At 37.2% G+C, this 11,773-nt stretch overlaps 1 protein-coding gene across 1 annotated transcript; it reads right to left on the bottom strand.

Moving 5' to 3' along the window:
* Positions 1 to 7,927: 7,927 nt before the first annotated feature.
* On the bottom strand, positions 7,928 to 10,060 carry LOC109852974 (SUMO-activating enzyme subunit 1). The gene is made up of 6 exons (XM_020424644.1): positions 9,840 to 10,060; positions 9,469 to 9,637; positions 9,114 to 9,373; positions 8,859 to 9,037; positions 8,641 to 8,788; positions 7,928 to 8,282 (listed from the first exon to the last, which is right to left on the bottom strand). The coding sequence occupies exons 1-6, from the start codon at positions 9,938 to 9,940 to the stop codon at positions 8,117 to 8,119; spliced, it is 1,023 nt and encodes a 340-aa protein (XP_020280233.1). The 5' UTR covers positions 9,941 to 10,060; the 3' UTR covers positions 7,928 to 8,116.
* Positions 10,061 to 11,773: the final 1,713 nt, after the last annotated feature.

The raw sequence follows: 11,773 nt of genomic DNA, 5'->3' as shown, positions 1-11,773 counted from the left end.
ATCGTGCCGAGCTTAAGAGCCAGCGTTGGCTCGATCTAATCATTAAGCATATTCGCCCAGTACTGGCTACTACTGTCGTACCAATATCGAGCCTCGTTTGCCGATATTGACCCAATACTGGGCCGTTCGTCAATTCCTACAAGGGTACTTTCTATAAAATTCAACCTTTTCATAGTTCTTTTTAATCAGAAAGTGAAAAAAAATTATATACGCCAAGTTTATACAAAATATTCAAGCTTGACAATATTGTATGAATTGTTTTTATATAAATTTTCTCACACGAGACTATAACATCGCAAATATGTATCAAATAATAACAGATTATTTCTTCGCCGAGTTCTTTTTTTTTTTTTTATCTGACCGATATTTGCACGTAAATCACGACGCGTCGGGGTAGAGCATTGTTTCTTATTTCCCTTTCGGACGAGGCGATCACGAAGAAGTGGCTCCCCTGTTCAATATTCAATAATTTCGTTCGGCCATCGAGCACAATATCTTAGCGACCCCGTCCGCTGCTCTTACTTGACCCTCGCGATGGACTCGCATAAAATATAACCGAATCAAATCGGAAACATTACGTTCCGGCGAGCGACGCAAAATCGGGGTTAAGCTCTTCCGGTTTTCGAAGACGCTCGCCGATATCTCACATTAATGACGCCATAAACACTAATACCCGTCAACGGTGCTCGATTATTTCCAAGTACGTTCCACAAAAGAGTGGTAATTGTTACGGTAGCTTTGTGACTAACGCGGGATGGGTAATGCTTAACGGTGTTCTCGGATGAGTGCGCGAATCACTGTTCTGTTTCGGTAGTGAATATCATCCTTGCGGATTGGTTAATATCATTCTTGATATCACATCAAAATATTTCTTCAATCGAAAGAAGTTAATTTTTTAATTATTACGTTACTATTTAAATGCGTAATTTTACAATGTCATCAATATAAAGACACGTAATACATTTTTGAAATGTGTTTAATTAAAAACATTTAATTTTAAGTCTAATAAGCTTAGCATTTATATGTGCACACACACGTGTATCGCGTGTTTTATAAAAAAAAAATCGTCTAAGAGATGATATTTTTTTTCGATCTTTCTGTAGTACGAAGACACACTACAAGTTGGCGACACCAGTCGGGCGCGTCCTTTTATTACACACTCTTGTTTATTTTACAAACATTATTAAACCATTCTACTGGGATATACAATAAAAACAATTTAACTAGATTTATTGTAAAAAATGTTATAATAAATGTCATAAGTAAGTTTATCGCCTTATAACATCCAACAAATTATTTTATAATATATTATATCTCAGTAGACTGGTTTCATTTTTATCCACAACGTACAAAAGATCCAATTTCACCCGGCGAAAAGGATATTTCACATTTAACCCGCAATAAACTCAGAACAGAATTCGAGTTAAGTGTGGAACGTACTGAGAAAACTGCGCGCGACTTGCACAACTCTCGTGCCGTTTCCCCGGAAAATAATATTCCGGGTGGCGTACGCGGATATTCGCTCGCTTGAAAACGGCGCGGCCTTACGTCCCAATGGCTCTAACGTTATTTCCGACCGAGATTTGCCTGAAATTTGCTTCCGTGCCGGGACCAGAAACCCATAAATATGTAATACCTCCCATATCGTACGGCTCGGTTACCCCTCTCCCTATTTTCTCTCCGTCGAAACCCCCCTTCGTCGCGTCGTCGCTTTTGGTGACTCTCGCAACCCCTTACGTGTTTTTGCGGGACTATAGCTCACGGCGATATACAAGGGGAAACGCGGTAAATCATTTGTCCCGAAAGAAAACACAATGCAATATCCCTGCTCAAGACGCCACCTCCTCCCCCCTTTTCTTTCTCTTCTCTTTTCCTCTGATATCTCTCCTCTCTTTTCTTCACTCTATCTCTCTCTCTCTTTCTCTCACTACATTTTTCGAGAGAATTGCGAAAGTCATAAGTCAGCCCTTATATTGCCGAAAATACTTTAAAGTGCCCTCGCAGTCTCTGTATATAGGCGCACCTCGAAGACGAGCGCGTTTCGCCTCTCGCGAGAGTGCCTAGACATGTTTTATCGCTGTTGTTAAACGGACAACAGAAGAATGACATACGAATGGGTCGAACATGGAGGTGGACGCGCTTTCGGGTGACAATTTTCGAAGAGCGCGCGCGATGCACTCGAGGGGCCGTTAAAATCGCACAATCGTCGCTTCTTTCAGTTATTTATAACGGACGTTATATTCTTCCAAACCACTTTACGAGTGCGCGAATATTGCGTGAAAAGCTGTCACAATAACTATACCACACACGCTTCACATGTGTAGAAAAAAAAAACTCAATGATACCAAAATAATATATTCCTAAATATGTAAATATATTTCAAAAAGAGAAAACTAAGATATCTAAAAAAATGTAAAAAAATAAAACAGTTTTGTTTGTTAACAGTTAATTTTAGATTATTAAATTTGTAACTTACAAATCTCTCTTCCGACTCGAATGCCAAACGATAATGCAAACGCCAAACATCGAATCGAACAAGGGTGGCGGCGCATTAGATTCCCCTCCTCCCGACTAAGCTCGGTCAGGCAGCAGGAAACTCGGCATATTTTTCTCCCGGTTATCGAGAAATAAAAGAAGAAAAAAAAAAGGAAAGAAGGACGGTAAACCGCGCGATTCCGAAAGCATTTCTCGACGCAACCTAAAAATAATGTCCGACAGAATCGAACAAAAGCATGAATTATGGACCGAACCGCCGCTATAGATCTCATTCACCCGGTAACTTATGATATACTTCCTTCGGCATGTATGAAGCGAAAACATTGTGCGCAACGCGCGTATACACGACTACGATGCTCTTGTAATTGTAACAGACGCACACACTCGTCTTCCGGCCTCTTAAAGCTTTTTGCGCCAAAAGAAGAAACCGTCGCGAGTAGTCGCGCACAATGTTTCGGAATGACACAATGAAAGAAAAAGCGGAAAGCCACGATGATAAAGTGATGCAAAACATTAGCCAGTTTATCGCTATTATAACGAGATTCTATAAAATCAGCGAAATATGCTTTGCAGATTCAACAAAACATATGTCATAAGACACCCATAATTGTCGTAAAATGACACAACATTTTATGATCCAAATATAGACAAAAAAGTTTTCACGTCAAATCGAGAAAGATTTATTTAAGATGAGATACGAGCAAACTTTCTTTTGCGTGTGTGTGTGTGTTCTTCGATATACTCGATTTGTAACGGTAAACCACACGATTCAACTATATAACGAATGGTTCCAAAGTCTTTTCAAGAAAGCTCGCGCGTCGCAAACGCGCGATTCCGCCGACGTCGTTTCGTCGTCGACAGTAATTTCGCGATTGATTCGCCATTAGATCCACGACCCTCATGAGGAATTCATCGGCGACTGGCTGAAACTCCACGTCAACCATGAATACTTAGTCGCTCTCTGATGTTCCAGTCTCGATCGATTCGCGTATGAGCCAAGAGTGTCCGAGGCTGTTGACCCCCCTCCTTTCAATCCCTTCCTGCTTCTCTTCCCTCTGTCTCCTCCCTTTCCCTTTACCCTCTTGACGTTTTCGGTTGGTTCCAGTTTGCTCTCTCTCTCTCTCTCGCTCGCTCTCTCTCTCTCTCTCTCTCTCTCTCTCTCTCTCTCTTTCTCTCTCTCTCTCTCTGGATAGGCGCAAATTATAATGCCGGGGCTTAGAGACACTCTGACAAATTACAGGTTTGTTCTCCGGGCAACGGGAGATAGATTTTGTCGTTCCATCACCGTCGCTTGCAAGCGGACTCGCGCGCGGACATGCATATTAATTCGATTTTAATCTGAATCTCTCCCCGACATTGCGCGTCCAGCAAATTTTTTTATTTGTTTTTTTTTTACGTCAGCCAGAGCGGTGAATATGTTTCGAGTTATTCAAAATGCGAGACGCACTTACGTCGTGTCGTTGCGAGCGAAAAAACGGCGATCGCATTCATTATAAATTTCAACTCAATTCGCGTCCGCAAGACGTAAACCTCGAGATGACCGCCGTTGTACATGTGCGATCGATATTAATGAGCGTTAAATTACAAGTTCGGTCGATGAATCGAGCGCGTTTAATTGCGACCCGCTGCGAACCGATGCTTCCGATCTCCACAAATCAGCGTGCATTCAGAGAATCACCGCGAGACATGCCCGACGATCGTTACGCTCTGTCACACGCGCAATCTCATTCACGTACACGTCGCGACGTGCCCGTCTTCTGCGCGAAGGAAGGCTCCTTCGCGAGTAAAGGCGACGCCGTTTCCGTCTGTCGTTTCCAAGCGGAACGGGGCGACCGGTCACGGAATTAATTGCTGCGACCATGTCTTAATTGATAACGAAGGGCATTAAGATTTCTCGTAATGCCTGTATGGCGGGGTGAACGAGGGAAGGATGAACGAGCGAATGGACGAACGGAGCGAGGGAATAAGACGCGAGGGGAGGAGAGAAGAGAATCCTCGACGCCGAGGAGTCCAGACTAACGGCCGACTGGCGGAAGAGGGAGGTGAAATAATGCCCGGGCGCGAGAAGCCGTATTTGCATTAGCTATTCGTTTGACCCTAAAAACTGCCTGAATTGCACCGATGGCGATGGCTCCTCGTAAAGCCACGGCAATATCGCGGCGAAACGCGCTTCTCGGGCGTGCTCGAAATCCGTAACTCCGGGAAACTGCAGCGCGCCGCAAACGTCCGCGCGAAATTAATGTCTCGCGACTCGGAGGTGCAGCCACTTCGCGTCACCTTCCTCCAAATAGCACGAAACGTCGCGAAGAAGAAACGTCGACGGTTGTTGCGAGATAGAGAGAGCTTTACAGTCGCGAAGCGCGACGATATTACCCTCGTGAGACGCGACGCTCTTGTGCATATTTATTTTTAATATACTCCTTCACGCGAGAATGTACTTGTACACGCTAATATTCTCTTACGAACGATAAAAATACAATCAAAATTACAATCCGTCGAAAAAACTTTTCAACAAATAGATGAAAAAGTTGTTGTAAATCTTGACGCACTGAAATATTGCTCAAAATGACGAAGTCGAACAGAGCCGATAAATTATAGAACAAGTCAGCGAACGTGTACATGTATACGCGTATATACAACAGGTCGTGAATTAATCAGAAGAAAAGGCAACTCACTACTGCCCCGATTGATCATAGACATATAGTCAAGATGTCAATATTTTTTTTTTTTTTTTTTTTTTTGATCGCGTGTTTGACGTCAACGGCTTCAGTCGTGATGAATATAACATGTAGTCGATTTTGTTTTAAAAACAAGAGAGAAAAATGAGGTGAGCCGATAGCGTGGGCGAAACAAAACAAACTACAGCAAAAAAAAAATTGTTTCTCTCAGTTAAAAACAAGAGCTATACAAAAAAGCTATAAAACTTGTGTTTCGTATATGTATTATACATGTCTGTGTGTCTTTCGACGTTGCTTCTAGCTTGTGGAATTCAACGTTTGCGTTTTTTTTGCCGACTTCCGTGCATAAAGTGACATAACGCGCTTTTAATATAAAATTATTTCTTTTATTCTCCGTAACGTGACATTGTCTCTCTTCGAACATTTTCGGTCTGTGTTACCTACCACAACGCGCGCATTTCCTTTCTTTTAAAAATAATAATAGCGGCGAACCACGCGGTACACAAGGCAAGGTTAATAAAGAAACCGCGGTACACGCTGACAATAAGATACTGATAAGCGGAAAATATGTTACGGCACGGTATAAATAGGAACCGCTACCGACAAAAGAAGTCGTAAGCAGTTGCTGCACGTACGCAATTTTTGCGACGACGATGTCTTTTCGCGATTCCGGGATTTTTACTCGAATATTGCGTCCACACGCGACTCAAAAGTTTCCGTCCCGACAATAACCGTTGAAATTAATGTCGCGTTCCGTTGTTCACTGTATGAAAATCTACAGTTTCAGGTGATAAATATATTGATATTATTATAAATTTTCAAGTATTGACAATGAACTTTTCGGAAACTAAATGTTCAACTTTTAGCAAAAAAACATGAACATTTTTAACGCGCGCGTTTCTCAAATAATAATCTAGGCGCTTGACACAACGCGCTCACACTATTTGCCAAGCCTCACGCGCGACGAGCTTTTAAAATCGATTTAAAGCACATTCCTCGTCGTCTTAAGAGATGTCATGTATCTCGGGCGAAAACGCGTTGGACAAAACACGTGTGTCTGTCAATAAATACGTGCTTTAACAGCGGTAATAATTTTCGTCGCGCTATAAATCAACGCGCGCGAATGTTCCTCGTGCAAAGGGCGCGCGCTCTCCAGGCGGAGGAGAATTCGGCGGCACAGAAGTGTGTCGGACGAGTCTTCGAAATACACACGTGACGTGCCTCTATCTCTCGTAGGGAGGGTTTTAATAAAACTTCTAATCAAATCCGTTCCACATGACAAATGTCGGGAAAATATTTCTCGCGTATCATCCAGATTTGCGCTACGCTATTTGTCACGTGTAGAAATTGAACATCATCCGCAAAAATAACAGAACACAAATGCGACTAACGACACTATATGACATATGTGTAAAATGAAAAAAAAAAAAAAAAAAAAAAANTANAATGTATAAAATAAATTGTAAGTACGTTTGCGTGCTGATATGACAGAGAAACTCTAGTAGTTTCCGTCTAGCATTCCTAAAGGTGTACGTGTCATATTGATTCCACAGCGAGTGTACAACGGACACAGCAACGATCGTCTCAGTGAATTCCTTGCATGAGTCACGGGAAGTACCAGTACGTCTCTTACTCCACTTAGGGCTAGGTAATAATCACGCGACCGCATAAACTGCGAAGGTGCTCGATTATCGCATGTTTTTTTTAACGGAAGTTTACACACGTTTCTGCACAGAAACTCGTGACGCATATGTTAAATAAATGCAATTCTTTTCTTTTGTTTAATTCACAGCGAGATGTGAACACATCATTGAGATAAACAAAACATTTTTACGCGACGAATAGAAAAACTTGTAAAATCTCGTACACGTGCACGTGTGCGATCGATCATTTTTATACGCGATAATTTTATTTTACAACCTGCGTTAATGATTGAAGACTCCATGTAATCCTCAGAACTAAAACCAATTCGGACGTAGTAATAGCGAAAGTCAAACGACATCGTGCGATTAAATTTACATAAGTCCGGTATACGGTGATGTGCGATTTGTCGCACTCGTTGTAACGTGACAGCGAATTTGTCACGAACTACCATCGCTCTTGCAACGCGCGCGTATATATAACGATGTATACTAATAAAATGTCAAATTACAAGAGCATTTTACGGATAATGATTTCCTCAACGTGTGCAAAATAATTCGACAGCCGTTACGAAGCACGTTAACGACCGTTAAGAAACACGTCGAGAGAAACGACCTACAAGTTTACCCTTGCATTTACTTCGCGGTAATAGACTCAATACGCAGCGACGTCGTGTGCGTGAAAAAAAACGATACATCATTATTCAGCCGGGTTCAAGATCGAATCAATCACTTGCTTTGTATGTGTATTCATTGATCGACGATGAATCGCGGTCCCCTTTTACACGTCGTTCTCTTTTAATCGTTGATATGTAAATTTGCTAAGTTGTTCGATCGACAAACAACGAGAAGATGACTTTAATTTGCCTTAAATTTTCTATAATAATTTCTAAATAAAATTGTTTTCAATTAAAAAAAAAAAAAAAAAAAAAACACGATACTGCAAGTTTAAAAATATCTTGCTAAAAAAACATTGATAATAATTTACGTAAAAATAGTTTTGCTTGTATTCACCTCTTACATAGAGAAAATCATACTCTTATATATAAAATAAACAGGATGAATATATCATATAATAGAAATGATTCAGTTAATACACTCGGTTCACATATATTCAGTTCAGTCTCGCTTGTCATGGAAAAACATTTTTATTTATAAAATATGTCCTTTTACGGTAGAAAAGTCTTATGTTTACTGAAACTATTGCTAACAGCTTTCAATATACAAAGATGAATAAAATGAATATAATATTCAGTGAAATTATTGTTAACGTTTATACTATATTCACATAGTTAATATATTTCATTTTTGATTCAATGTTAAGACTTTTCCTTCAAATGTACATGGATTGAATGTAAATAAATTATTGACTGGCGCATGCTTCTGCGACGCAGCCTTGATCACCTCTTGAGCCAAGATACCGCCGAGAATACTTGAACTGGGACTGAGAGGAGCACTGTTTTTGAACCTATATAATAATACAAAGCGCAACCATAAATACTATATGTACAAGTTATAAAAATTAATGAATATATAACTAGCGAAGATTACTTCGGACATGTCAGCCAATACACTAAGTATTTGTGCAAAATATAAATTTTTTTATAAATCTAATTTTTTTAAATACAAATCTTAGTTATATTTTTTATTGTTAAATCATTTTTTTTACATAAATTGTTATATTTTTTAAACTCTTGTACAAATACTTAGCACATTGGCTTACATAACTAAATAATTTTTCATTAGTTTGATACTAAATAAACTGAAATTTGTTGTTAAACTAGTTTTTAGTAAATATAAATTCGAATCATATAAAATATACATACGGTATAAAGTCACTATCTTTGCATTTTACTACATAATGGTCCTCCGGTAATTTATATTTTTCGACAATGGCGGACACTTCATTAGATAGATTTTCATGATTTTCTATTACAAGATCGTCGCCATATTTCTCACGATAATTCAGCATTACTGAAAAACATATTATTATTAAAAACATATTATTCAAAATATAATTCCTTAAAAGTCTTTTAAAACATACTTTGCATTATGTAGTATACTATTTCGTTTTTATGCAACACAGATTTTGGAACATTGAGAATAGATTCGAAAGGTACGAATGTATCGGTGCGTTTTTCATTAACTGTTATAGTTTCAAATTTTTCTTTTATCATAGGTTCGCCACTTTCTGGTTTCGCTTTCTTGACTGTCGAAACATCCCTAAAAGATTTTCCATGATTAGTACGTGTGTGTCACACAAAATTGATTTTACATTCACACTCGTAAGAATGCTTACACTATATATTCGTGTTTCTGTAAATCTATGAATACATATCCAAATCCAAATCCCCATACATCCGTAGCAAAAAATTTGATATTTTGTTTTCGGCAGGCTTGATTAATCCTTTTGAGTTGTGTTATGCTACACTGTGTAGCACATACTATGTCAAATTGTCCAAAATACTTATCAGGTTTATTGTCAACATTGTCTGTGTCAGCAATGACATTAACCATAGGATTCAAAGCTTGTGCTCTCTGCACTGACTCTTCGGCTCTCTAATATTATAAGTAATTATGTTAATGTATAATTATTGTATTATTATAATAATTATCATGCAATAATCTAATACGATTACTTATTTCTTATTTACATTCTTTCCATTGTAATCTGCAATCAAAAACTGTGAACATTTATCTACTTCCGATGAGTTTCTATGATCCAAAAATGTAATCGATTTAACTCCACTAAGAATAATATTTTTAGCAGCTTCTGCACCAAGACCATTTAATCCTATCAAAAGAATCCTTGAGGCTCGTAATCTAAAGAAAAAAAAACATTGCAACATGAAAATATTAGAAATTAATAGCACATGTTAATTATACCGTACAACAGCAAATATATTCTAACATTTGATTTATAATTCTATTATAAAATATACAATCAATATATATTATAAAATAAAACATTCCAATTTAAACACATTTTTACTAGCTACTATGCACAATGTTAAGGTTATCTTACCGGCTTTGTGCTTCTGAGCCCCACAAACGAAGTTGCCTGTCATATAATTCAGCCTCTGCATCTGTCAATACTTCGTTGTTTTCTTTATGATCATCTACCATTGTAAACTTTGTTTCTTTCTTTGCTATGATACTTTTGTACCGCCAAAACTAGCGAAATAATATCGTTGAATCACAGAGAAGACTGGGAGCGGCTAGGCCCATAAGAGTTTCTCCGCGATAGCTTAACTGCCTCGTAAACTAGCGCATCTTCACGAGTGATGCACATTGGAACTACGCAGCCATGTCCACGAGCGACTGTTGGTACGTGAGATATGTACAAACGTAGACATCAGTGTGCGGTTCAATTCTGTGCAATGTGCACGAATCCAAGTGTCGAAAATCAATTACACAAATGCACAAATTATTATTGAAAAACACCAGTTAGGTTTACATCTTGATCTATTAAGTCAACATCCTTCCAAGTTTCTGTAGAAGGTAAACATCGCGCGTAATATTCACGCAAGACAGCGTACGTTTTTTGTTATTTTATTTTTTAAGTAAAAGCATATATCTCGGAAAATTAATTGCTGCTGTTATTAATATCAATTATAACAAATTACTAAGTTCGCGCTTCTTCAGGTGTGTGAGTACTCGCGAGCGTAGATTTGATTTCTTTTGAAATTAAAAATGACCGGTCACGTGATGAGAAGATGAGGAAGGAGAACAAAAAAGGATAAGGACAAACATTGCAACTTTCCACACAACATACATCTGATATTCAAGCAAAAATGTAATAGTCAGGAAAAGAATATTATTTTAGTGAGCAGCATCAGAATTCACGGAGTGTAATATCACGTCCTTTTTACATCATCATTTGCTGCTCTTTGTTTAATACATTTTATTTTATTTTTTTTAAATCACTACATATATTTGTATAGATATACAACACACAAAAAAACATGTATATTACATAAAAGTGTTTTACCGGTACACAAATATATATGTCAGAAAAGTTGCAATTTCAAGAAGTATATCTTTTACTGCTTTATTACAATTCTTTGTCAGTGTTTTCATTTTTCAAGTTTCATTTTACATATTTTTATACATTATAATAAAATACAATAGTTTACATATATTACGTATAATATTATACAACATACACACACACACAATACATATAACATACAATATTATACAATATAATACATAGTATATATAATCCTACCTACCTATCTTAAACATCTGACATATCTTAAACGTTACTAGCCTTATTAATTAGGATTAAGGTTGCATGACAGCCTTGATCCTAATTGTACATTTTTATTTCTTATACCTACCTACCTCTGATATCTAACATATTTCCTACCTATCCAACCTAATTTATTTTCTACAAAGAGCATGTAGATACGCATCCCTACACATATATCTATCTACCTACCTACTTATTTACTTTGAAAAGCTTTAAAACCTATCAAATATTTTACGCGAGGGGCAATTGTTTTAAAATTAAAAAGTATAATTTTAAATATATTTTAGTTTCACGTCCGAGTTTTGTTTTAGATTTTATGATTTGAAGAAGAATATATATTCACCCGATAATAAAGCCCACCATGTATAATTAGAAGAGATAGAAATATTAATATTCTATAATAAATAGAAAAAATATATATATTTTAATATCAAAATATATATTTTAATATATATTTCATATATATATATTTTTGCAAAGATAAAATAGAAAAGAATAAAAATGTGGAGAATAGATATAAAGAACGCGTAAGTCTCTAAAAAAAAGATTCTATATCGGTTCTTTAAGAGAAATTGATATAGAAATATAAAAGTGGATGTATAGAAAAAAGATATAAAGAATATAAGTCTTCAAAACAAGATTCTATATCAGTACTTTAAGAGAAATTGATATAGAAACATAAAAGAACATAAGTCTCCAAAAAA

This window comes from Pseudomyrmex gracilis, unplaced genomic scaffold (genome assembly GCF_002006095.1).
Source record: "Pseudomyrmex gracilis isolate BER0280 unplaced genomic scaffold, ASM200609v1 scaffold_41, whole genome shotgun sequence".
Taxonomy (NCBI): domain Eukaryota; kingdom Metazoa; phylum Arthropoda; class Insecta; order Hymenoptera; family Formicidae; genus Pseudomyrmex; species Pseudomyrmex gracilis.
Note: the sequence above shows the minus strand (reverse complement) of the source record. Positions and strands in the feature narration are given on the sequence as shown.

Coding starts and splice junctions, on each gene's coding strand:
- LOC109852974 (XM_020424644.1), bottom strand. CDS start 9,940: ATGGTAGATGATCATAAAGAAAACAACGAAGTATTGACAGATGCAGAG. Junction 9,374..9,468: donor CAGATTACAATGGAAAGAAT/GTAAATAAGAAA, acceptor TTATAATATTAG/AGAGCCGAAGAGTCAGTGCA. Junction 8,789..8,858: donor AGTATACTACATAATGCAAA/GTATGTTTTAAA, acceptor TATGTTTTTCAG/TAATGCTGAATTATCGTGAG.